General features: G+C 40.0%; 1 protein-coding gene across 7 annotated transcripts; it reads left to right on the top strand.

Annotated features, from left to right (window-relative positions):
• On the top strand, positions 1-25,083 carry LOC107828483 (protein NLP9). 7 transcript variants are annotated; one of them, XM_075244228.1, is made up of 7 exons: positions 1-560; positions 2,628-3,039; positions 18,425-19,532; positions 21,100-21,144; positions 21,298-22,050; positions 22,332-22,455; positions 23,417-25,083. In XM_075244228.1, exons 3-7 carry the CDS (start codon positions 18,594-18,596, stop codon positions 24,559-24,561), a joined length of 3,006 nt encoding a protein of 1,001 aa, XP_075100329.1. In that variant the 5' UTR covers positions 1-560; positions 2,628-3,039; positions 18,425-18,593; the 3' UTR covers positions 24,562-25,083. The 7 variants fall into 7 exon arrangements, with proteins under 7 accessions (XP_075100329.1, XP_075100328.1, XP_075100325.1 ...); XM_075244227.1 differs by having other exon boundaries at positions 2,628-3,599; XM_075244224.1 differs by having other exon boundaries at positions 1-601.
• The last annotated feature ends 2,112 nt before the right edge of the window (positions 25,084-27,195 follow it).

Genomic DNA, 27,195 nt, shown 5'->3' with positions numbered 1-27,195 from the left:
TAAAAAATCGGATCCCTGCCCAGCCGTTTCTGATTTGAAGGAGACCTAAAAAACCTAACGAAGAGGCATCAGCCGCAGAATCCAAGAGACCCCCCCTCACGTCGTTCTTCCTCAACCAAAGGAACCCATCAGCAGCCAAAAAACTAGAACCCTAGTCTAAAAAAAACAGTCGTCTATTGTTATCGCTGCGATCCCGTCCCACCACCATAGTCACGGAATTGACCACCAACAATGGCTACTATTACTACTGCGAGGGGGTGAACGACAATCCCTAGCCACTATCCAGCTCGCCAGAAAACGAGCAAATCTACCGCTCCTTCATCACCATCAGTGACTAGAACACCCGCTTCATCACCTAGACCAGCCGACGAATCCTCCACCTCTGACGCCATCGACGATAACAATCCAAACGATTCTCCAAACAGCTGCTTATGCTGTTCTTTTATCAGTTGGAGTCCGGTTTCTGCTTTTGTTTTGATTTCGAGATCCCATTGGAGACGTCAGCTTTGGGTTTGTTGCTTGAGGTCCTGTCCGAAGATCCGTCTTGTGGTTCCGTCGAGGTCCGAGCTTTGATGCGATAAAGTTTCTGTTTGGATCTCTTGTATGTCAGTTCGGTTGGTCTTTTCGTTTCTCTCTTCTTCTGCTGCTTTGTTTCCGTGACAAATTTGGTCAATTTTTGAATGTTTTAACTTGAAATGAATATCTAGTTGCATACTGATATGTTTGGATCTGTTGTTTGGATGCTAATATTATAGTTTTTTTTTCATATTTCTCTGTTGCAATGTTTCTTTAGATATATGATGTTTGGATTTTAGTAATTAATTTTGAGCTTCTAATTTAACAAGATAGAATTGAACATGGTTAAGCTTTAAATTCGAAACGAACAGTATTAACAATCATGGAGCGATTAATTTTCTTTAAGTTTTGTATGGAAAAAATAGAGTTTAAAGATGCCTGCAAATTATTAGAGTACCATGCGGAAATATAGTCCCAAAGGGCGAGGTTATCTTAAGAAAAAGGTTATAAGAATCAAATTGGCTCTAAGTTGATAAGTTAGACAGAACATAGAATTAGGTTAGAATAACATGCTGGCCCATTTTCCCCCCAAAGTTACAAGCATATTGGCCCATTTCCATAAATCACAGATTAGCCCATCTCTCACAAATTAATAGATATTAAAATAATTCTGAATATTCATAGAAAACGCTTTAGGCGCGACTTAATCTATTATCGTGATTATGTATACGTTCGCTTAACATAATTATGATTTTCTTTCTTAAAAAAATTGAGGTATGCGTTCGTGCAACTTCAACCAAACTCTCTTAATAATAACAAAGCGTTATTAATTGAGGACGCGTTCACGTGTCATGATTTTTTGACGCGCCAAACAAATGGGTACACGTGTGCGTGACCTGTTTTAAGATAATTTCTTAATTAAAAGAGACGAATCCACATAGGTTCTAAAATGAGTAATTAGACAATTTGATTAAGCCAAGTATGATCAAAGCGACCATGCTAAAATCACGAAACCCAGAAATGCCTAACACCTTCTCCCGGGTTAACAGAATTCCTTACCCGGATTTCTGTATTCGCAGACCATAAATAAGAGTCAAAATCTTCCTCGATTCGGGATATTAAACTGGTGAATTGGGACACCATAAATTATCCCAAGTGGCGACTCTGAATAAAATAAATAATCCCATTTCGATTGTCACTTAAATTCAAAAAAACTACCTTATATCCCTTTTTGGGATAGAAAAAGGAGGTATGACAATCATTACGTCTTTTCGTAGCTTCACCTCGAAGGCCCGGGGGCATGGTTCGAGGTTTCAACCTCGAGGGTTCTCTATGCCCGACCTTGGGGCAACTTAAATCGATGGTTATCATGGATAAACGGGAAGTTCCCTAGGCACGTGGTCAAAGCTGACAACACCTACAAGAATAATACCAGTCTGTACCAGACTGCTAAGTAGTTGTACCAGCTACATTTCTTTGTAATAAATGCACATGTACTATGTTGGGATTTCCCCTCCTATATAAAGGGGAGCTTTGTTATTTTTTGCACATATGAATTGATCACACAACACTCAATACAAGAACAAGAACATTCTCTGCTCTCTAACTTAAACACATTCTCCCTTGATTCTATTACTTATATTTATTGCTTACATTTATTGTATTTCATTAATTGTTCTTCATTTATTACTCATTATTGATCTTAGAGAGTCTTCATCAAAGCTCTCAAAGCTGTTAGTCCTTCATCGGCTGTCCACAACTTAGTATCTAGTTCGACCTCGAGGCCCCGTATAATCTGGCTCGAGGCCTCGATTCTCAACCACTCAGTTTACTTAAAATACTGCTTTCAAAGTTCTTATCCCATTTTTTAGCTCATACTTAGCATCTATTGTCTAACAACTAGCATAAAAATAAATCACGTATTTTTAGAACCACAAAATTAAATCTAATTGTAATTACCATTTTCAAGGTAAATAATAACATAATCACTCATCTTGATTCAGGAATTCAAACCAGATCAAAGACCAGAAACTCACTTGCCTTCTTAACTTTTATCTCTCAAATAGAGCCCAAAAATATCAAAGAAGCATTGAAAGACATGAAAATAACAGTCTTGAGGACCATGGAGAGAATGGTGTAGCTGTTCCAGGTATTGGTGTACCACCACAAAACCCTGAGAGTGCACCAGAACCGATCCCCGTGGGTACAGTCTCATGCAACGCCCAATACGTTGACGTCAGTTCCCACACTAATGGGAGTACACGCCAAGAAAATCAACAGGAAACTCGGAAAAATCCCACCCGGGAAGAAAGAGAGGCAGATAGGAGAAACGGAGCGGCAAAACCTCAGCATGTCGTTCATATGATCATCAAGGGGACCAACATTCCCCAAGGACCCATTATCAAACGAGTAAAAGTGTCCACTACAACGGAAGGGTTAATTCGGGGCCGCATGTCCAAGGACATCCTTGCATTCAGCGAGGAAGATTTTGAGACCTTGACTCGACTACACAACGATGCACTGGTAATTTCATTTCTATTGAATAACATTTAAATTAAACATGTACTCGTGGATCCAGGTAGCTCGATCAACGTAATCAGGTCAAAGGTGGTAGAACAACTCGGACTGCTCGATCAGATCATCCTACCTCCCGAGTCCTCATCGGCTTCAACATGGATGGCGAAGCAATGAAGGGGGAGATCACCCTCCCGGTCAACATGTCTGGTGCTGTTTAGGACGCCAATTTCCATGACATGAGGTACAGTGCATTGCTTGGCAGGTTGTGGATACACAACATGAGGGCAGTATCGTCCTCTCTACATCAAATGATGAAGTTTCCGACAAAGGACGACATAAAGACAATATATGGAGAACAGCACGCGGTAAAGGAAATGTTCGCGGTCCACTGAGAGGCATCAAATTCTATACACTCTACCTCAGAAGAGCCGGGAGGCAAACAGACTCCCGAGGAAGATTTCCTCACTCCCCGAACTTTTGTTGCCCCCGAAGAATCAGATGCAACAAAGTCGACTATTGAAGAACTAGAGCAAACTGTTTTGATTGAACATCTCCCAGATCGAAAGGTATACCTGGGAATGGGATTAACCCCCGAACTCAGGAAAAAACTCATTCAATTTCTTATTAGTAACATCGATTGCTTTGCTTGGTCCCATTTAGATATGACAAGAATACCACCGGAAATAACCACCCACCGACTAAGTGTCGATCCTAGGTTCAAACCGGTGAAACAAAAGAGGAGACCTCAGTCCAAAGTAAAACACGTATTCATCAAGGACGAGTTAACAATACTCCTCAAAATAGGGTCTATTAGGGAGACAAAATATCCCGAATGGCTGGCCAATGTGGTGGTAGTTCCCAAAAAGGGGAATAAGCTAAGAATGTGCATAGATTATAAAAACTTATAAAGCATGCCCCAAGGATTCATTCCCATTGCCTAACATCGACCGCTTGATCGATTCCACGGGCGGTCATGAGACCCTTACTTTTATCGACGCCTACTTCGGGTATAATAAATTCAGATGAACCCCGGGGATAGGGAAAAGACTTCGTTCATCATGAAGTATAGTACATACTATTACAATGTAATGCCCTTCGGGCTGAAAAACGTGGGAGCCATATACCAGCGCCTAGTTAATAAAATGTTCCAACATCAAATAGGCAAATCCATGGAAGTTTATATTGATGATATGTTATTTAAGTCCCTGCGCGCAGAGGACCATCTGACTCATTTACAGGAGACATTCGACATCCTCAAAAGCTACAACATGAAACTCAACCGCTAGAAATGTGCCTTCGGAGTGGGTTCCGGCAAATTTTTAGGCTTCATGGTGTCAAATAGGGGAATCGAGATCAACCCTGACAAAATCAAGGCCATCAAAGAAATCACGGTGGTAAACAATGTAAAGGTCGTGCAATGGCTAACCGCGCGAATAACAGCCTTGGGCCGATTCATATCGAGGTCATCAGACATGTGTCATCGTTTATTCACTTTACTCAAAAAGAAGAACAACTTCGAATGGACTCCGGAATGCCAACGTGCCTTAGAGGAGTTGAAGCGATATCTGACTAGTCTACCTTTACTCCACACCCCAAAGGAGGATGACACGATATATTTATACTTGGCCGTATCTGAGATAGCGGTAAGTGGTGTGCTAGTTTGAGAAGAACAAGGTACGCAATTCCTTATTTGTTATGTGAGTCGGACCTATGAAGATGCCTAAACCAAGTATCCGCACCTAGAAAAATTAGCTCTTGCATTAAAAAGCGCATTGCGAAAACTAAAACCTTACTTTCAATGCCATCATATTTGTGTTTTAACAACATATCCTCTTCGAAGCATATTGCATAAGCCCGAGTTGTCGGGCCGACTGGCCAAATGGGCGATCAAACTTGGGGGATATGATATCGAGTATCAACCCAGAACGGCTATCAAATCCAAAATTCTAGCGGATTTTGTGGCTGACTTTTTGCCCTCCCTCATTCCCAAGGCAGAGAAAGAACTTTTACTAAAAACAGGCACATCTTCCGGGGTGTGGACCCTGTTCACTAACAGCGCCTCGAATGTAAGAGGATCCGGGCTCGGCATAGTTCTGAAGCCGCCTACGGGTGGCATAATAAGACAATCTATAAAAACTGCAAAGCTGAATAACAACGAAGCCGAATATGAGGCTATTATTACAGGTCTGGAATTGGCCAAAGGCCTAGGAGTTGAGGTCATCGAAGTAAGATGTGATTCCCTCCTGGTAGTAAACCAAGTAAATGGGAGCTTCGAGGTTCGAGACGACAGGATGCAAAGATACTTAGACAAAATTCAAGTCATATTGCACCGCTTCAAAGAATGGACTCCGGTCCACATACCTCGAGAGCAGAATAGCGAGGTTGATGCCGTTGCAAACTTGGGATCATCTGTCGAAGAAGATGACCTACTCCCCGGGGCTATTGTTCAGCTATCCAAATCAGTGATCGAGGAAGGTTTTGCCGAGATCAACTCCACTAGCCTGGCGTGGAATTGGAGAAATAAATATATCGATTATTTGGAAAGTGGAAAACTACCCACAGACCCAAAAGAGTCGAGAGCCCTGCGAACCAAAACAGCCCAATTCTTGATCGACGAAAACAAAATTCAGTACAGAAGAACCTTTGATGGGCCCCTAGCAGTATGTCTGAGGCTGGGGGACACAGATTATGTGCTCCGAGAAATCCACGAGGGCACCTGCGAAAATCACTCCGGTGCCAATTCCTTAGTCCGAAAGGTGATCAGAGCAGGCTACTATTAGGACAGCATGGAAAAAGACACCAAAGAGTTCGTCCGTAAGTGCGACAAATGCCAGAGATTTGGCCCGATGATTCACCAACCCGGTGAATAGCTGCATTCGGTCTTGTCGACATGGCCATTTATGAAGTGGGGATGGACATCGTCGGACCCCTACCAATGGCACCAGGTAAAGCTAGATTTATTTTATTTATGACTAACTACTTCTCAAAATAGGTGGAAGCACAGGCCTTCGAAAAGATAAGAGAAAAAGAAGTCATTAACTTCATCTGGGACCACATCATGTGCCGATTCAGAATTCCTTCCGAGATAACATGTGGTAACGGGAAGCAGTTCATCGGAAGCAGAGTAACACTGTTCCTCGAGGATCACAAAATCAAAAGAATCCTATCGACACCCTACCACCCATGTGCAAATGGTCAATCCGAATCTACAAACAAGACCATCATTCAAAACTTAAAAAAGAAGTTGGAAAGTGCAAAGGGAAAATGAAGAGAAATATTACCCGAAGTGCTATGAGCATATCGAACAACTCCAAAATCAAGCACAGGAGAAATGCCCTTCTCTCTAGTATACAGTGTCAAGGCTTTGATATCGGTAGAGGTTGGGGAGCCAAGCGCCAGATTCCGACACACCATCGAAAGCTCAAACAATGAGTCCATGACTGCGACCCTCGAACTATTGGACGAAAAGTGAGAAGCTTCGCTGGTCCGAATGGCAGCCCAAAAACAAAGGATCAAAAGGTACTATAACAGGAGAACAAATCTCTGACATTTCGGAGTCGAGGACTTAGTCCTAAGGAAAGTCACCGTAAACACTCAAAACCCTAATGAAGGAAAGCTAGGCCAAAATTGGTAAGGACCGTACCGCATCCTCGGAGTAATCGGCAAAGAGTCCTACAAGCTCGGTGTTGCGCCCCCTTTTTTCCCTTTTGATGGGGAAGTCCGGGTTTTGACATTCATAGGGGAACAACTCATTTCCTTTTGGGAATTGGGTATTTGAAGAGTCGCCACCTAACGGATTACGGTGCGTTAGGGCACCTAGAGTGATTAACACATGAACTAGTTTGCGTTACCAGAGATTAGGGTAAGAGCTCGAAATAATCTTGAGGGGAAGGTGTTAGGCACCCCTCGCGGTCCACAACGGCGGGTCCCGACCGAACTTAAACTATGTGAATTAGTTATTTTACAAGTAAACAATTTCAATACATATTCGCAAATAAAGGCATGTTTTCACATTCTAAACACATGTATGATTCAGGTAATGGAAGCAAGGAGAGGTTTGAACAACTTATATATATATATATATATATATATATATATATATATGTAAAGAAAACGAAGTTCATTTAAAACACATAGGAATTGGGAAAGAGGGTCCTAGGTTGGTTAGCCTATAGGATCACACCTATGCAATGCCCTGTAATCACTCCTCAATGAGGGCTACACGTGACATTAGCGCGCAATCATCATATCCTTACTACCCAATTCCCTCCCTTTGGTCATAGCCTAAAGCGTTCTAGCAACCTTAAAAGACATCCTATGCGTGCACTACCCGTCCCTTCCTTGTGGCCTTGAGGTATTTAGGACCTCTAGTTTGAGTAGTTCTAGACCATCCTAAGGTACTTAAAAGAGAAAAGTCTTGGCGACAACCAAAACAATTAGGACTGGACCAAAGGTGGAACAATTAAAGGCTCAAGTTTTACCTCCACAAATAGAGCAAGCAAATGCACGTCTTAAACACAGTTTCAGGTATTTAAAAGAAGCCCTAGAACATGATATCTAGGTGAGCAGAGAATATACATTATTAAGTTAAAACCAAAGTGTCAAAAACCTATTCAGTTTGCCTATTGGTTTTAACCTGTTGAATATAAGCATTCACAAATAACAAGGCGTGGTTTTACAGTTTGCAGAATTTTTGTCGCCCTACAGGCTTGCCTAGGCATATAAAAGTGATGTCCTATGAGCATGATATCTAATAATTGATCAGGAATGCAGTAAAATAGTAAACGATTTTAAATGGACAATTAAGATCCTATAAGCATGCTTTCTAGTGATGTTAATTAACACAGCATTGAAGAGAGGAGTGGGTTAGTTAATTAAACTGATTCAGAATCTACGAGCGTGAGCTAAACTGATTTTGGATCCTATAGGCATGATTTCTATAATTAAAGATGATTTAGATCCTATAGGCATGACTTCTAATTATGTAAAAGTAAAGCAAACAGAATTTATTTGAACCAAAACAGATCCTATAGGCATATTATCTAACAAACACATTTGAACCAAATGAACCCCTATAGGCATGTCATCTAACAAAACACATTTGAATCGAAATGGACCCTATAGGCATGTTATCTACCCAACTTTACCCACCGTATACAACTACCCTCCCTTTCATTAGTCACCCCAATATTTGTTTACAATAATTATTATAGACCAAGAATTGAATATATTACATAAATATAAATATACATTAAGCTATAGGGAGCCTGAAATAGGCCCAAAGCAAATCCTGGTGTACCAAGCCTTCATTAGTCTCAAATGCCCAAGATTCCATAGCCCAATTTCGTGCCCAGGTGTGTTAGAGTTCCCTAAGGACTTCAAGGATCCCGGGCAGTGCTCACACCCAGACTTTCCTCAAATAAAGACTGATTGTGTGTAGTGTGGAAGTTCCAGCCCTGATATGCCAGAGTTTAGAGAGATCCCAGGGACCTCTAAGCAGTACACATACCAGAGGGGCAAAACTTAATAACCTAAGAATAAGTGAGAGTGCTTGACATGATTTGAAAGAGTTTTGGTAAACAGTAGCAAGATGGCCTTAGGAGTGAAAAGATTTTCTGAAACTAGTGCTAGTTAGGGTGGTAAACAGTTTGGGAAAAAGTATGAAAAACATTTTTTGAAATCAAAATGCAAGTCACAGAACACACAGTTTCAGAAACATTTTGGGGCAAACAGGTTCCACACATGGAGAGTGAGGGGTTGGGCGACACATAGAATACAACCTAGTGTATAAGCAAACATATACACAAATTTCTCAAGAAGTTGTGGAATTGACAAGTTAGTTACAAAGATTACAACAAAGACATGTTGAGAACACATAGGTCTTAGACATGACTAATACACACAACTAGAGTACTTTGAAGGGCTAGATGCTTTAACAGGATCTCATTAGTAAAATAGAGTAGGCAAGACTCAAATGAACAAACTAGGCAAGCACTTCATGAAGCATTCAAAGTTTAGAAATACTAATCACATATAGAACAAGCAGGATGTAGACATGCTGGGTGAGACAGTAAATAACCAATGTAGCTTGGACATGCTAATGAGCAAAACAGGATTCATGCAATCATCTCAAAACAGGATTGGACATGCTAAACAGTAAATAGATCCTTGTGGGCAAATAAACCAGTCATAGCCTCTAACAGAACAAACTTCAATATGCTAAGTGAGACAGTAATTAGGCAGTGTAATCTAGGCATGCTGGTTACACATTGAGCGCATGACAGTAGAATAGTAAATAGGACTGGAAATAACAGCTAATAAACTGCAGCAACAAAGAAAACACATAGTTTTGGAATGTGAATTCAATCAGGACATACCAGTTAAGGAGAGAATACAGAATATAGAGCAGAGATGGTGCAAACAGCCAGCCTTGGCTTACAGCCAGCTAGGTTAGTGAGAATTGCAAGTAACAGAAGAGAATAAAGAGCTTTTGAGAGAGAGTGAGAGTAGGGATGAACTAGTATTCGTGTTTCAAAAGTCAGAATGTGGAGATTATATAGCACTTAGCGTAGTAAAACAAATAAGTTAAAGAATAATTAAGAGTTCAAAATATGGTATGCAAGTAAAATTAAATAGTTAATTGGGGCTAGACCCAATCAAATAATTCAACAGAATCCGGAAAGCACCCCTTAAATTAGGGAGAATCAATTAACAACCAAGTTACAGGTTCAATAAGGTAAATAAATCAATTAAAGACCCTATAGGAGTCGGTTAAAGCAATTAAATCCCATAAATCAGGCTAATAAACCAGTTAAGGCAAGTAGTACTAGTCATGAGTCACAAATAAGGAAAGAAATCACAGAGAAGTACCAATCTCGGCAAAAAATATAATTTGAACCCTAATTAAGCAAATAAAATCAGTCAATCCCTTTTAATTGACATAACTAACGAATAACGGACAAAATATTAAAATAATCAGTGAAATAAGCAAAAACCTAGGGATTAAAATATAGTTATGAAAAATCAGTCGAACAAGTAAAGAGAACCACAATCAAACACTTTAGAATTTTTGCAGAAAACTTAAAGGGAAGAAACCCTAGTTTGAAAACACTTAAAGAAGAAGTCAATTTAAATTCTTTAAAATTATAGAAAAATTATAAAAACCTTGTGCATGCTTATATATGCATATATATGCTATTTTGCAATTATTTATGCATATAAAAATATATAGGGAAAAATTGGGTATCAACAACTGCCCCTCTTTATCCGGGAAGGATGAAAAAGTTTTCGGGTAAAGAAATGATGGCCAATTTTGACCAGACAGGATGCTTTGAAAGACAAGGGACGAACTCTGGTCTTTGAGATGCCTACATATCCTTGGTTTTAACTTGAAGGCATGTCAACATACAGGGATTCGAACAAACAGAAGTCATAGAAGTCAAAACCTGAAGTATTGTAGTGTTTAAAAATCGGTCAGTAGTAAAGGAGTAAAAGAAACCAGAAGAGTATCCATGGAAGTTTTAAAAATCTTTCAGATACCTGGAGGTTCGACCAACAAACAACAAGAAAACAGGCCCTAATATGACAAAAAATGTTCAGACATCGATTAACTAGTAAAGAAGTAAAAGAACTTTTAGGAAAATCAACGATGAACTTAGGATCATTCCAGATCTACAGAGATCTGAACCGATTCAAGTCTAAACTTTGGGTTTCTTGAAGAAAAGAGAAAGGGTAAGAAAATCTGGCTTTGGAATCAAGGATTTGAGCCATGAAACTTCGATAGAAATCACTCATAAACCATGGACAAACTCTTGAAGATCTTTAAACGAGATCTGGACCGGATCTCTCCGAGGTCCTTCCACAAAAACCACACAATCGAACAACTAGGGAGATATGAGATAAGTAGAGGCTTCGTACAGCCATAGGACGCCATAGATCGGACAGAGATTCAAGGGATTAGGGATGATTTTGGGTGGCGGTGGCTAGGGTTAGGTTTAGGTCTTAGAGAGAACGGAGAGGAGAGGGTTTCAGGGCGGCTGTTGGTGAGAAATGACCAGGTTTGGGGGGTCGTTTGGAACTAAAAAAGGAAAGGGTTAATTGTGGCGTTGATCTCTTTGATCAACAGCCGAGATAGAAAGGGTTTGGGCCGGATCGGACATTAAGGTTTGGGCTGGGTATATTTGGGCTGGTCTAATTTTGAAATTGGGGTTAAAATTGGGCTAGGTATTTAGGCTAAATTTGAAAATAAAGGGGCAATTTGTTAAATACCATATTTAATTGATAAAACAATTTTTAAAAATAACTAATAGGTTGTAAAAATGATTTTTCATACCTGGAGATATTTAAAAATAATTACTTAATATTTTAAAAATATAAAGTCTATTTTCCGATAAAATAATGTAATAATGCATGCATAGGCTATAATTGCAAAAGTAATTACAATTGTATCCTAAAAATACAAAAGTGGCTATTTAAATGCAACGATTGAAACTTAGTACAAATGCAAATAATAAAATTAAACCACAAAAATTATTATAAAACTATTTGTGATACAATTAGTGATTGTTTTATAAATAAAATGCTGGGAGAAATTAGTTAAAATATTTTAAAAATACAGAAATTGTATAAAATACTAATTGATGCCAAAACATAGTTTTGAAAATATTGTGGGAAAAATTGGGTATCAACAATTGGTACCATGGAAGGCGAACAACTTCCAAGCAATTGGAACATATCGATGCTCAAACATTACTACTGCTAAGGTGTCTGATGGAAGACGCCGAAACATCCCCCGGCTCGAAGACCTTGGGTTTTAAAGCAAACGTTGCACTCTTTTCCTTCGATCAGATTTTATCCCGAAGCGTTTTACCGGCAAGGTTTTTGACGAGGCAATGTCTATATGCTGCCTGAGGAGAACTTAACAAGTATTCAAGGCTTCTCCTCAATCAACCTCGAACACTGGGGGGCATCCCCCCAGAAGATCACCTTCTCGAAGAAGTCAATATGAGCCGAAAAGGGTCTCGATAGGAAAATGATGTATCAGGCCAAACGGTCAAATAAGCCGTGTCCGCATAGAATAATTGAGCCCTTGACGACAAAAACATGTATACTTGTACCAGGTAATCAAAGGAGTATCTTTTACCACCAAAAACGCTTCGCGCTTCAAAGAAGTATGCTACTTTTACGAGAAATGGCTCTAGAGCCAAAAAAAATCTCCCGAGCACTCAAGGGCTGACATCATCTCCCGAACACTCGGGGACTAACATCATCTCCCGACCACTCGGGGATTGACATCAAGAACTCGAAGCCATATGACCCCCAGGTCGGAAACTTTAAACTCGTAAGCCCTCAATGAGGCAACACAGAGTTTACAAAGAACGGCTCCAGAGCCAAAACACTTTCGATGTCTCGGGGACTGTCGTCGACTATCATCCCATCGAGCAATTAGAAACTCAAGGCCGTAAGACCCCAAACGGGCAACCTCGAGCCCGAAAGCCCTCCATGCGGCAATACTAGAAAATGTAAGACCTCAACGAGGCATTATCAATAGTATAAGACCTTTATAAGGCAACACCAAAAACTGTAAGACCTCAAGCAAGGCATGAGTTACACTTGTACCAAGTAACAAAAACTGTAAGACCTCAAGAAAGGCATGAGTTACACTTGTACCAAGTAACCCAATCTGTAAGACCCCAAGTAAGGCATGATAAAATTTATAAGACCTTGCCAAAAGGCATCATCCCAATCTTAAAGTTAAGGCTATATATTCGAACTTGTGAGACCCCTAAAAGGCATATCCTCGATATAGACGTCGAAACTACTTCACTCGGGGACTAAAAGGCTCCGGCCAAATACAATGACTCTGGTCACAAGGCTGTACCAGCCAAACTAATGCGATTCGGGGACGTCCGACCATCGCTATGAAATCACAGGCCTTCAATTACTTCGAAAAAAACTTCAAAAAGAACCGGTTAATCAAGCTACCCTCGGCATAAGCAAAAGAGCTTCGATCATATCAGCTCCAAACAATAGGCTTTGAAAAAATTCAACCAATAAGCGAAACCTCTCGAGGTGCTCGTTTATCGCCACATAACGACTCATAATCAAAGATCTTATCGAAACGTCAAAGAGTCGGGAAAACACAAAAACTTCAAAAAGTCTTTAGCGAGGGAAAAATAAAGCCTACATAAGAGGTCGTACCAACCCGATGCGTAAGAGCCTTTGTCTCCAACTTAAAATTAAAGGTCATACCGACCCAATGCGTAAGAGCCACTGTCGCCAACCTATATTAAGAGGTCGTACCGACCTAATGCGTAAGAGCCACTATCGCCAGCCTATATTAGGAGGTCATACCGACCCGACGCGTAAGAGCCAGCTTAAAATTTCGAAAACTTAAGGGTCAATGAGCTTGAGTCAAAATTCGACTCAAAGACTGAGCCCGAAACAGTTAACTAAAAGCCTAAGGGCAAATCCGTAAGAGCCTACGAGCTAGCCTAACAAGCCTCAGGGCCGATTTATCAACCTAAGGGTTTTACCTCGAAGCCCAATTCACCTGGCTAATCATTGACGAACGTCAAAATTTAAAGTAAAGGAAAAACGAAAAGGCCTTTACATACATGTTGGAAGGTTCATAAAGGTACTTTTACAAGACCTATGTCTAAAGCCCTTACAAGGGCAAAAAAGCAAATAAAACCTTAATCTACACCGGGGCTATGCCTTTGACGGCTCCCTCAGAAATTATGCTTTCAATAGCATCGGCCATAACCCCCAGGTTTTTAATGGCCTCTCCCCCTTCGGGGATCTCGCCTCCATCTTCATCATCTCCTGAGTCACTACTCGACTCGTCTTTAGAGGAAAGTAAGGCTTCGGCCTCCTCTTCTAGGATCTTCACCCTCTCAATCTCGGCGGACAAATTGATGCCCCCCACATATATATCCTCGAGAGCCCGTCTCCGAGATTCTAAACGGGCATGCTCCATAGCTCGGGTCAATCATAGCTCGGCCTCCTCGGACACTTTCCTGGCCTGAGCATTTGCAGTAGCATCATCATCTTTTTACGAGGATACAAACTCCTAGGCTTCAGCCCTAACCTTGGATAACACAGCAACTAACTCAGTATGAAGATCCCTGTACTTGTTACTCTCCGCCCTTGCATCATCAAGTTGATGCCCGACTGAGGCCACCTCCCCCTGGATGGTATCTCTCTCAAAGACTATCTCACTCACGTGCCGTTTAAGTTCGAGAATTTCAGAGTCCCTGGCTCGGAGTTCCTCCTTCATTAGGACATCTTTCTTCTCAAGCTGCAAAGATCGACCCGAAGGTGTTAAAGCACTAAAGTCGGGTAAACATGTAGAAAAAAATAACAACAAGTAGGAACTATATAACCTACTCAGTAAGATGAGTCCTATCTCGGGATGCCGCCTCCAAACAATCCCGAAGGTTGCGGAGTTCCTCCTCCCTCTTAGTAGAAAGAGCTCTGAGCTCATCAACTTCCAAGGTGAGTTTCTTGTGCTCACCCTCGTAACGAGTCAACTCACTTTGAAACCTGGCGAAGGTCTGATTGTAAAGCATCTTGGCCTGAAACCATGAAGGAAACGAGGTTAGCAAGACAAAAATCAGGGCACCAAGCAGAATTTTACAAAAAGATTACATGCTCACAGAGCCTATTGATCTCATTGAAATAAGCGAGACGTCGAGCTCAGGCTTTTCCTCAGGTGTAACGAAAAGCCTTTCAAGCACATTCTTATCTCCAACAGGTACCCCCATATTGGAAGACACTTTATTTTGGGCGTCCTGCATCTTCCTCGAAGGAAAAGCCAATACCAAAGGGGAATCACTCACTTCAATGATCATGACTGAATCAATCAGGGCCGTCTCTTGTTTTAGGAGAGCTTCAGAAGCAAGCTCCCCCGGACCACCTAACGAATGCACCTCAACTCGAGGAGAGTTTTTGCCAACAAATAACTTGGGGATATCACCTGACGCACCCTCGAAGGCTTCTTCAATCCGAGGTAGGACAACACCGTAATCAAGTTCTGATCTAGAGGCCATCGACTCTATGGTATATGGGGCGTTCAAGCTTTCTCCCCCCGTGGGTGCTTTCGAGGAATCATCTTTCTTTTCGACTTCAGCTCGAGGACTCCCCGGAACTTCTGGAATTAAGGTTGCTGAATCGGACTTAGGTTCTTCCACTTTGGCTTTCTTGGATTTTGGAGAATGAGTCGACGACCTCCTTCGTCTTTTCTTCTCTTCATCAGGTTTCAGGGTATCCGTTTCACCAAGCGGTGCTTCCCTCATCAAGGGGACCTCCCCCAGACCTGCACAAATGCAAAATATAAACATAAGGAGTGAGAACACTATCAACAGTAGTTCTTCTATAAGATACAATTACACCGGAAGTAGAGGCTCACCGTGGTCCTTGACCTCCTATCGAGCCTAGGACAAATCGCACCACACGCTCTTAACGTATGGGCAAATCGAATCTAGCTGATTGACCCAGTCCGAGAGGTCCTTAACAGCATTAGGATACACCACGACGGCTGCATCAACAGGGAAAGTCAGTTCACGGGGAGATGTACCCAAGAAGAAACAAGAGAACATTTAATCAACATATCTACTTACGTTTCATGTTCCACCTTTCAGGGAATGACATCCTCTCCATTGGAATCAGGTCCGAAGTCCTAACTCGGATAAAACGACTTATCCATCCTCCGTTCCTAACCTCGTCGGTACTAACAAAAAGGGCTCTCAAGGCCCGACAATGGAGTTTAATCAGGCCCCCACGGAAGAGTCGAGGACTATACATTCTTACCAGGAGGTCGAGGGTGAAGGGCATCCCCTTAATCTTGTTCGCATAATATCTGGTCATGTAAATAATGCGCCAGAATGAAGAATGAATTTGGCCGAGGGTTACTCAATATCGTTTGCAGAAGTCGAGGATCGCGGGGTCTATTGGAGGCGAGGATGGCTCCACCGGGCCAAGGGTAAATGGATAAGTATACACACTGAGAAAGTCGGTCTTGTATGTCATTATATCCTCTCCCCGAGAAGGAATCTCCACAAGCACCACGTCCCCCCCAACGGCAGTCGGCCTTCACCCTTTCGACATCTGCTATTGAACTAACATATTGGGACACATGTTCGCATCGTCCCGGCTTCGAAGAAGGTTTTTCGGTCTTAAAATCAGAAGTCATTTCAAAGGCTCCTGGAACACATTCCCCGACGCGAGGAGGCATTGTTGCTTTAACCTTAGACGAGCGCGAGGAAGAAGAAGACACATCTTCCTGGGGAACAGGGGTGGAAGTTTTCACCATTTTTGTTAAGAGATTTCAGAGGAGAAATGAAAATTGCGTTTCAGAAGAGAACACAAGAGAGAGGTAAGAAGAACTCTTTTGAGGGCTTGGTGATGCAACGGAAGATAAAGGGCGAAAGGAAAAGTATTTATAGAGGTCTAACATGCACGTTGGAGTGAACCAAAGAACAGTCAACCGCTATAATTAATTCAAAGGCTTTTAAGAGCTGTGTGGACGCGACCTTTAGACACCTCATTTTGTCATGTCAATCGCTTGATAGGGCGTGACTACCGTCGTAATGGAAGTATCAACGGGGCAAGAATTCGAGATCGTTTCTTATCGTTTTACTCTAAGAAATGCGGGGACTATCTGTATACGGATAAAATCGGAGAGCCCGATTTTACGATCATTACGTCTTTTCGTAGCTTCACCTCGAAGTCCCGGGGGCATGGTTCGAGGTTTCAACCTCGAGGGTTCTCTATGCCCGACCTCGGGGCAGCTTAAATCGATGGTTATCATGGATAAACAGGAAATTCCCTAGGTACGTGGTCAACAGGGGCAGATCTAGCATGTCATAAACGGGTTCCCGTAAACCCAGTAGCTTTTGTCCAAACAGTATAAATGTGTTCTAAAAATTCATTAAATATCTACAAACATTTAAATGTGAACCCAATTTGTACCAGACTGCTAAGTACCTGTACCAACTACATTTCTTTATAATAAATGCACATGTACTATGTTGGGATTTCCTCTCCTATATAAAGGGAACACTTGTTATTTTTTGCACACATGAATTGATCACACTCAATACAAGAACAAGAACATTCTCTGCTCTCTAACTTAAATACATTCTCCCTTGATTCTATTATTTACATTTATTGCTTACATTTATTGTATTTCATTAATTGTTCTTCATTTATTACTCATTATTGATCTTAGAGAGCTTTCGTCAAAGCTCTCAAAGCTGTTAGTCCTTCATCGGCTATCCACAACTTAGTATCTAGCTCGACCTCGAGGCCCCGTATAATCTGGCTCGAGGCCTCGATTCTCAACCACTCGGTTTGCTTAAACATACTGCTTTCAAAGTTTTTATCCCATTTTCTAGTTTCACACTTAGCATCTAGCATAAAAACAAATTACGTATTTTTAGAACCACAAAATCAAATCTAATTATAATTATCATTTTCAAGGTAAACAACAAAGTATTATGTGAAAAGAATTTCAACATCGACGCTATAAGAGGGGGAGAGTGATTATTTTCTAAAGTTTGTGAGTAATTTGATTGTGTAAAACAAAATTAGAGGAGGAAAATGGCCTTTACCCTTCTTAAAAAAATTAACCCACGCTTTTCCCAAGCACCCAACCCCACCACCAGGCCATCTCTCCTCACATCGTTCAATCTATCCCTCGCTAACAGCTCCAGAAAAACACCCTTTTTCTATTTTTAGTAACCACTCTTAATAAAAATCTTCTAAAGAAAAGGGTTACGCCACCCATTTTCTCTTCCCCTAAGACTTTACTTTCCAAAAATAGCACTCTCTGAAGTCTGAACCCCCGACCCCCCCCCACCAAACCTTAACCTCATCCCCCCTAAAAGCTGGTCCCTCTTTTTAATCTCCCTATTTTCCTTGGAATTCGCTCTTTTGTTTGGAATAGTAACAGCAGCTTTGCTTTGTTGTCAGCACATACAAGCTGAGTTCCAAAATCAAAGTCGGTTCTATTTGATAATTCATAATATACCCTCCTAGTATTTCCCAAACTTAGGGTTAGGGCTTTTCCCCCAATATATCATACGTGTGGGTGAGTCGTGTGTGATTCTGGCCTTGCTTTGGGCTTTCGGTGAGTTTTTGTTTGATTTGTTGATTGATTGGTACTTTCTTGGAATTTTCTTCAACAAAGTTTGCTCTTTTGTCTGCTCTTCTGTGAAGTTCTGGACCCTAAGGTCATTGCTCAAAAAGCTGCTCTTTGTTTATACCCTTTTGATAGAAGAGAATATAGTTACATCTTAGTTTCTACTTGTAATTTGGTGTATAAATAGTCTGGCATGTAGATTACTATTTGTGTGGAAAATAAAGATTATTTATATGTGGATAATTGCAGGTTTCTTAAGTTGTTGGATTGTGAATTTGGGAGGAATAAGATGATCTTGATTTTCAGATATTGGATTCTGGGAATGCCAATAGTAGAAGACTGTAATAGCTTGAGTTATTTGAGCGTTCTCTAGCATTTGGTTACTTAATTGGAGATATTTTTGTTATTCTCGTTTAAAATGGAAAGGGGAGTTGGTTTTTGGGCGTCTCCGAGAGGTCAAATGGAGGGTGTTGTCTCGTTTGATGCTAGTGCAAGGTCTTCAAATGTCGATGATTCATTCAACAATGTTATGGAGATTATGAATCTTGATGCTTACACTGGATGGTGCACTAGCCCTAGTGCAGCAGAGCAGATGTTTGCCTCTTATGCAGCATTTTCGCAAATGAATTCCATGTCTCAAAGTTATGCACCGTTTGAAGGATTGAGTTACGCAGAACAAAATACTGGAACATTTCCTCCAATGGATGCCAATATGGTCGGAAGTACTGTTTGTGGAGGAGAGAAAATGATGTTCGGGCAAAATGATGAGCAGTTGCATTTTGTGGTAGATTCAACTGATGGGGTCGGCTTGGTAGCTAAAAGAAGTAAAAATTCAAGCCAGCAGGCTGATGATGCTGATATTGGCAACTCTATGATCGTAAGGTCACCTTCTCAACCACTTGCTGAGAGAATGCTTAGGGCGTTGGCAATGTTTAAAGAGTCATCTGGTGCGGGAATTTTGGCTCAAGTTTGGATTCCAATGAAGAATAAGGATCGGTATATCTTGAGCACGTGTGAACAGCCATATCTTCTTGATCAGGCACTTTCTGGCTATCGAGAGGTCTCTAGGAAGTTCACTTTTGATGCAGAAACAAAACCAGGATCGATTCCAGGTCTTCCTGGTCGGGTGTTTAGTTCAAGAATTCCAGAGTGGACGTCAAATGTTCTGTACTACAAGGAGGCTGAGTATTTACGCGTACAATATGCTGTTAACCATGAAGTTCGTGGATCTATTGCTTTACCTGTCTTTGAGGATGATGCCTGTGAAACTCCATGTTGTGCAGTACTGGAACTCGTAACAATGAAGGAGAAACCAAATTTTGATTTGGAAATGGATCATGTTTGCCGTGCTCTCCAGGTTCCCTCCTCTTTTCTTGCAGATCTTTTCCCTTGTTTTTTTTTGGGGTGGGGGTGGGGGGGTGGGGGGGTACTTTCCTTTCTTTGAGGCATGAACCCTCTTGTATTGTAGCTTTGAAGTACTTTATGTTTTTGGTTCAGTCTATACTACTAGTTTCAAATTATCTTTTACAGTTCTTTCAAAAGAGAGAAAAATATGAGTGAAAATAGTAGATTTTTGTTTTGAGTATGTTTTTGTTGTTTATGTTTTGTTCAAATGATATAATAAAAAGTAAATATGAGTGAAAAATTAGTAAAAGTTACTTTGTAGCATATTTATGATATTAAAGCTCTTATTTTGAAGGTTTGAACAATTTATTGTGTTGCTTACTTGCTTTACTATTTCTTGATGCTAAGCATGTCTTTCTTTTTTTTAATCAAAAAAGGAGGGTGGGGAGTTGTGTTCATGGTTTATTTAGCTCGTCAATCTTTGTACCTTGCTTAGAACAAGGAAGTAATATTTCTTGCGCACGTCGGGTTCGAACCCTACCGCAAGCACAAGCCTGATATTGAAGTGGAGAAGGGTTGATTGGTGGGCCCATTGTCCATCGATTTTTGCGCCACTGGCCCTTGGGGTTTCACGGTTATCAAAAAAAGAAGAAGAAAGGAAGTAATATTTGGTTTTTCGTTTAATTATATATTTTCCAATTATAAACCTTTTAAGATCTTTTGATACAGTATGTGGTATTCTTTCTTTGTTGAATTTTAGTAACAGTAATTTCTTCAGAATTGCATTCTATTTGCACTTACGGATCATAAGTTATCACTTATAAGCAAAGAGATAATACCAACTTGCTTGTCATTTATTCTTTTGTATATCATGATAAATATGGGATTTTGTCCCCCCATTTATTGCCCTTGCCCGGTACCCACGGACCTCTAAAAAGGGAAAAAGGAGAATAAAACCATACCAGGCAACTTTATGAGTAACTTGCTTGGTTGTTTTATGATACTATAGTATTACATCCAAGGGTGTGGCCTAGTGGTCAATGAAGTGGGTTGAGAACCGTCTCAGGTTCAAATCCCAGCGGAGGCAAAAACACTAGGTGTTTTTTTCCCATTTTGGTGGATAAAGATACCTGGTACTTGGTACTTGTTGATGGTGGGAGTAGTAGGTATCCTGTGGAATTAGTTGAGGTGCCTGCCAGCTGTTCCAGACACCACGGTTATTAAAAAGATATGATACTATGGTGTTCTTGTTTCAACTTTATCTCAACCAAAATAAATTATTTTATACTTTTTTCAAGTACATATGCTTTTTGGCTGATCATCTATCAGATATTTCTTTTATATTTTTTGCTAGGTCAAAAGTTTATGGTAAAATCATCTCAGAAAACATTGAGACAGTATATAAGTAAGTAAGTAAAAAAAAGTTACAAAATTGAGACAACTGCTATGATATGATGTCACAAGATGCGCTTTATCTGCATTTATATTGTTCTTGCTTTATCCTCTTGAGCTCGTGTTCTTATATATCTCTAGTTTTGCGGTAAAAGATGGTCTAACCTGTAGTTTGTGCTCGTCTGCAGGCTGTGAATTTAAGGAGTATTGCACCTCCTCGACTTCATTCTCAGGTATACTCAAAATGTTAATTGCACGTGTTGCACTCCAATCATGTTTATTTATTTACTTGTGTCGTTCTTTCTTATTTTAGTTCTTTTCTAATCAGTTATCAGACCTTTTAACTACCTTTTTCTAGATATAATTTGTGTTTCCTCATCTTGCAGACTCTCTCAAAGAACCAAAGAGCTGCTTTAGCTGAGATAACAGATGTTCTGCGAGCAGTTTGCCATGCGCATAAGCTGCCTCTTGCTCTGACGTGGATTCCCTGTAGTGTCACTGAAGGAGAAGGAGATGAAAGCATAAGAGTCCTTGCTAGAGGATGTAATGCAAGTTCAAATGAAAAATGTGTGTTATGCGCCGAGGATACAGCTTGTTATGTGAGTGACAAGGAAATGCAAGGATTCGTACATGCATGTATGGAACATTATCTCGAGGAAGGTGAAGGTATTGTTGGGAAAGCTCTTCAATCTAACCACCCCTTCTTCTACCCTGATGTGAAGGAGTACCATATAAGCGAGTACCCACTTGTTCATCATGCACGAAAGTTTGGTCTAAATGCTGCTGTGGCTATAAGATTACGTAGTACATTCACCGGAAATGACGATTACATATTGGAGTTCTTTCTTCCTATCAGTATGAAGGGAAGTACCGAGCAACAGCTTCTCTTGAATAACCTTTCAGGTACCATGCAACGAATCTGCAGAAGTTTGAGAACAGTGTCAGATGCAGAGTTGGTTGGACAAGGTGCTACGTTTGGATTACAAGATGGATTTGCTCCCAATTTACCACCGATTACATTGTCTAGAAGGAATTCTCAGCACTCGTTAGACAGCAATTCAAATTCTGCAAGTGTGGCTCCTTTAGGCGTATCTGATTCAAAGAGTGCTGGAATGCAAGCTGATGGTTGCCGTGAACAGGTATATCACTCAATTGTCTTACTAGCAATATTTTATCAAGTCTACATCCAACTAGATTATTTTAGTTGAATATTCAATTTCAATCGGCTTTGGTTTAATGTGATCTAGGTGAGCACATTTGATATGCTCCACATTCATACTGCACTTTTGAGCATACTCTTACTTTGACACTTGTTCTATGTGTTCCCTAACAACCTGTGTTCAGTCTGTTTTTGGTTTATTTTCTAAAATCATCTATACTGAAGTTTTTTTTTTTTTTTTTTTTGCAACTCTTATTGTAGGCAATGATTGGATCAAGAAGACAGATGGAGAAAAAACGAAGTACAGCAGAAAAACATGTTAGCTTAAGTGTTCTTCAACAGTACTTCTCTGGAAGCCTGAAGGATGCTGCAAAAAGCATTGGTGGTAAGCATATTTCTGTCAAGTATATCAGTCCCCACTAATTTGCAAGTATACTGGATACCTATAAATCATTACTTTATTTGTTGCTGTGAATAGTTCCTCCTCCCATTGGGTGTTAATTTCTGATTCAACAGTTCGTTGAGAAAAATTCTCTATTAACTTTACGAAGATTTCATCCTTAGTCCAAATGCAGGATTAAGTGTAAACACAGTCAATGCTACTGAATATCTTTCCCTCTATTTTTCTTCGAACATGAATTTGGGCCTCTTCCTCGCCCATTCAAGACCCTTCTCTAATAAGTAGGATATGCTATTTCTGCTGATTGTTTGTATATTGTCTGGAATTTTATGTAACTGCTTCATTTAAGTGACAACTTCTGCATAACATGAAGGAGAACAAAAAGAAGGCAGAAGAAAGCTGAATCCTCAATAATTGGATTTATCCAATTTTGTCCATGAACATAAGTGTATTCCAGCAGTTGTATAGTGGGTTATATGGAGAAAAATAAATGCTCGAAGCATTGAATGACAAGGTCAATGTAGTTAATCTTAAACTCAAATATACATCCCTGCTTAGTTTCAGTTGGGTTGACTTCCTTAGTTCTTACATACTGTAAAGTTCTTTCTTTTGTGGATGTACTTTTGCCTCAAGATTTCCTCAATGCGATTATGTTTTACATCAATATTATCTCTTTGGTATTATGTTACCATCTGCCAAAAAAATATCATCTCTTTGTTGCTTATTCGAACCCAAAAAAAAAAAAAAAAACTGGTAAGTACAAATGAGAGTTGTGAAGTATTTGTGTTTTTGTGAAATTCTTAAGTGTGTGCAGAGACATTACAGTTTAAAAGGATGAGCAGGAATGGAAAGTAAAAAGTATATTGGCTTTTCTTTGAAGTTGAAAGCACAATTTAATAGCCTTGCAAAAGGTGGTCTTTTAAGTTCATTGTTGTGTATTTTGTAGTGTGTCCAACTACCTTGAAAAGAATATGTCGACAACATGGGATATCAAGATGGCCATCCCGGAAGATAAACAAAGTCAATCGTTCTTTGAAAAAGATACAAACAGTGCTTGAATCTGTCCAAGGAGTAGAAGGGGGATTGAAGTTTGATCCAGCCACTGGAAGTCTCGTTCCCGCTAGCTCTATCATCCAAGATTTTGATGCACAGCAAAGCATATTTTTTCCCTGCAAAGATGTCTCTGTCAAAAATCCTAATTCTGTTTTCCAGGATGCTGTGTCTGTACCCTCAACACCAGGCATTGACAAAGAAAACTCTATGGTGAAAATGGAAGAGGACTCTTATGTTGATGGGAACCAGCTCGGCCAATCAAATCATATCAATACTAGCTCTTTCAAGGGAGGAAATAAGTCAAGTATTCCAGTGTCTGGATTTTGTTATGAACCCAAATTGGCAGCATTAGATGCAATGACATCTAGACCTGCTAGTCAGACGATGCTATTAACTAATTCCAGAAATGCATCACTGGGCTCTTTCCATACAAAAGAAGGATGCAGGAGGTGGGGGTTGGACAATGATACGATGGACAATTTTGAGTGTCATTTCACTTCTCAGTGCTCATATTCGAAAGCTGCTGGAGATGATGGTGACACTAAGATTAAAGGAGATAATGAAATGGATGGTGATGGTGGGGTCATTGAACATAACCAAGCCAGTTCTTCAGCGATGACAGATTCATCCAATGGGTCTGAGTCAATGATGAACGGCAGTTCATCAAGCTCCCGCAGTCATGGTGCACGGAAGCATTCTAAAGTTGAGGCAAACTTTGGCGATAGTGGGTCAACAATTACTGTGAAAGCCACTTACAAAGAAGATACTACCCGATTTAAGTTTGAGCCTTCAGCAGGGTGCTTCCAACTTTATGAGGAGGTTGCGAAGAGGTTTAAACTGCAGACTGGGACATTCCAACTCAAGTATCTTGATGATGAGGAGGAATGGGTGATGTTGGTAAATGATGCAGATTTGCATGAGTGTCTTGAGATACTGGATTTTGTTGGTGGCCGCACTATCAAGTTTCTTGTCCGCGATACACCTTATGCTATGGGTAGCTCAGGCAGCAGTAACTGCTTTTTGGCTAGTGGCTCCTAGTACTGTAGCCGCATGCAGGTCAGAAAGCTTCAATCAGCATCTGGTACTCTATCCGAGTATGAGAGGTTCTAGTTTACGCATGGATCACTTATAGGTTTGGTTTTGGTAGAGCTTTTTCATTCTACCTTTCAATTTTCCTGCAGTTGATATGCATTGTCAACAATCTTTGGACTGCTAAATCTATGTGGCTGAAGTCTGCTTGACAGTCTCGAAGATAGTTGCTGTGCTTATTCCTAGCAGAGATCTAAAGAAGAAAACCAAGAGCACAAGAAGATGCACCAGTAGAAGCATAGTAGGTGGAAATCATTTGTTGTGTGTTTTCTCTTACGTTTACATGTGAGATAGATGGCACATCTTTGTATAAGGCACCGTCTCAAGTGCTTTACCTACTTTGTAAATATGTTAGTTTAAGAATGTTCTTTTAGGGAATAGTCAAAGCAATAAGTTGTACAATATCCTTTTAGCAATAAGTTGTACAATATCTTTTGAATAAGAAAATGTAAGATATCCTCTTCTAGTGTTTGTCTGTCTCTCTTTCTTTTGTAAAATTAATTGATATTTGCCTAGATTCTCCTATCTTATAAGAGGGAGTTAGCAGGCACCTGGACGACATGTTTGCCTGGCACTTTGAGGGCAAAATTGTCTTTCCATTCAACTGTCTTTTGGCTTCACTTGGATTATATCGACTCTTCTTTGGCTTCTCTCATCTCACTCTTCTTGTTCTTATCGGTACCACGCAGACAGGTCTTTCAGAAACTTGGCAGATGGAGGTTCACTGATCAAAAGGTTAACAACCGAGTTATATGAGAAAGGAAAAGCTCCACCGTCTGCAAATTTCCATTTTCACCTTCTCTCTCTTCACTTTTCCTGTTCTTATCTTTATACTTTAGTGAATTTTCCCGGCCGGATCTTTGTTTTCCTGTAAGCTATCTTATTCTTATCTTGTATTTCTCTGTTTCATCTTTTAGTGCACGCTAAGACTTTGTTTTTTATGTGTTTGTCCAAATTCTTGAATGAATCAATTGGGTGGTGACACATTTTTAGATTATTCCGTGTGATATTCGATTCACGTTGCCTTTTCCTCCGTCTTTCTGTTTAATTTTTTGTTTTATGATATACTGGATTTTTGTTATTAAAAATTCAATTCTACAGCCTTGGAAGTAAATTGTTTTTTCCTAGAAGAATATGGTTAAGAGGTCAGCACAGAGACACATCCTATTTTAATTCTTTTTTGCTCATCTAGGAACATATGAAAAGTTTCGCAATCTTCAAACTCCTCTGCGACTACAACCCTATCTTTCCTTGCTCTTCTTGTTGTTAGCTTTACCCTTTGGTGAATTTATCGTTTGGATTTTCTTATCTTGTGTTTCTCTCCGCCATCATGGGATTCTAGGCCTTTGCTACACAGGAAGTTTAATTGTCGAGTTGTGTTTGCTCTTACTAAGGAAATTCTTGAATCAGTCAGAGTTTTTACTAAACGTTTACCATTTGTCTTTCAATTTAATTTCTTGCTCCACTTGGGAGGACAAGAGGCTGCTCCTTTTGATTTGAGTAACCTATGTGCGATGACCAAACTTAACTTGGTGGATAATAGATAGAATCTGTAATATATAGAATGTTCCACGATATTAAAAATATAATTTATCCTTTTTTAAACATCTCATTGACAAGTTCGGATGGAAATATTTACATGTAAAAAGGAAAGTTGAACTTGCATAACTGATGGATTTCAAAGAACCAAACAAGTGCTCACACGTAGAAAAAATGAAGGGTGCAATGCAACTCAAACGGCGTGATAGGCAAAGCCAAATATCTGCTCATGGAAGGGAAGCACTGTTGCTATCGCGACGTATAAGAAGACAAGATTCTGCAAAGCACAACCTTCTTCAAAATCCGATTGTTGCTGTCCCAGAGTATTGGAACAAAGCACGATTTTTGAAACAAACTGCTCTTACCATACAAGAACCTCCTTCCCTTCCGGAAAAAAGGTTATATTATTGCACTCATATTTATAAACCATATATATTATTAATACAGCGATGCTTATGTATTTTGTTTGGAGACTTAGTATGATATCTTATTTATCTTATATGTGCCGCAGTCTATTTTGCACCTACTAAGGCTTTACTGCACGCTTTTAAAAGTCTTCGTTATTTTGTTTAGCAGCTGCCACCCATCAAGTTTGCGCGACTACATCGCAGGATAATTTAGAAAAAGGAAAGAGTATATTGGATCTCTCAGGTTAGATGTCTTATCTTTCGGTAGTATTGGATATGATGTTTCTGGATCAACTTGAGTGCTCTACATCCATCATTTTTCAGTGCTTTATAGATGTGCTTAATTCTTTTCATTGCAAGATAGATAAGCCACTTTACAAGTCAGATGTTGTGTCCAACATTAATGGCTAAAGATGTCTGTTATGAAATACTTGCAGTGCCATTATTGTAGCACTTGGTTAGATGCCTTTTGAGTCTTCAATAGCTAAAAGTGGCGCTATTTCGAAAGTTAATATCTTGGCTTAGATAGCTGCATATTTGTTGAGGCAATGGCCATCAAATTAAATGATCAGCAGTCCATGTTCCCCAAGTTTACATAACCAAATTCAAGATGATGTAAACAATATTTACCAATTAC

The sequence above is a fragment of the Nicotiana tabacum genome, chromosome 22, assembly GCF_000715075.1.
Source record: "Nicotiana tabacum cultivar K326 chromosome 22, ASM71507v2, whole genome shotgun sequence".
Classification (NCBI taxonomy): domain Eukaryota; kingdom Viridiplantae; phylum Streptophyta; class Magnoliopsida; order Solanales; family Solanaceae; genus Nicotiana; species Nicotiana tabacum.
This window is presented reverse-complemented; position numbering and strand designations above follow the sequence as displayed.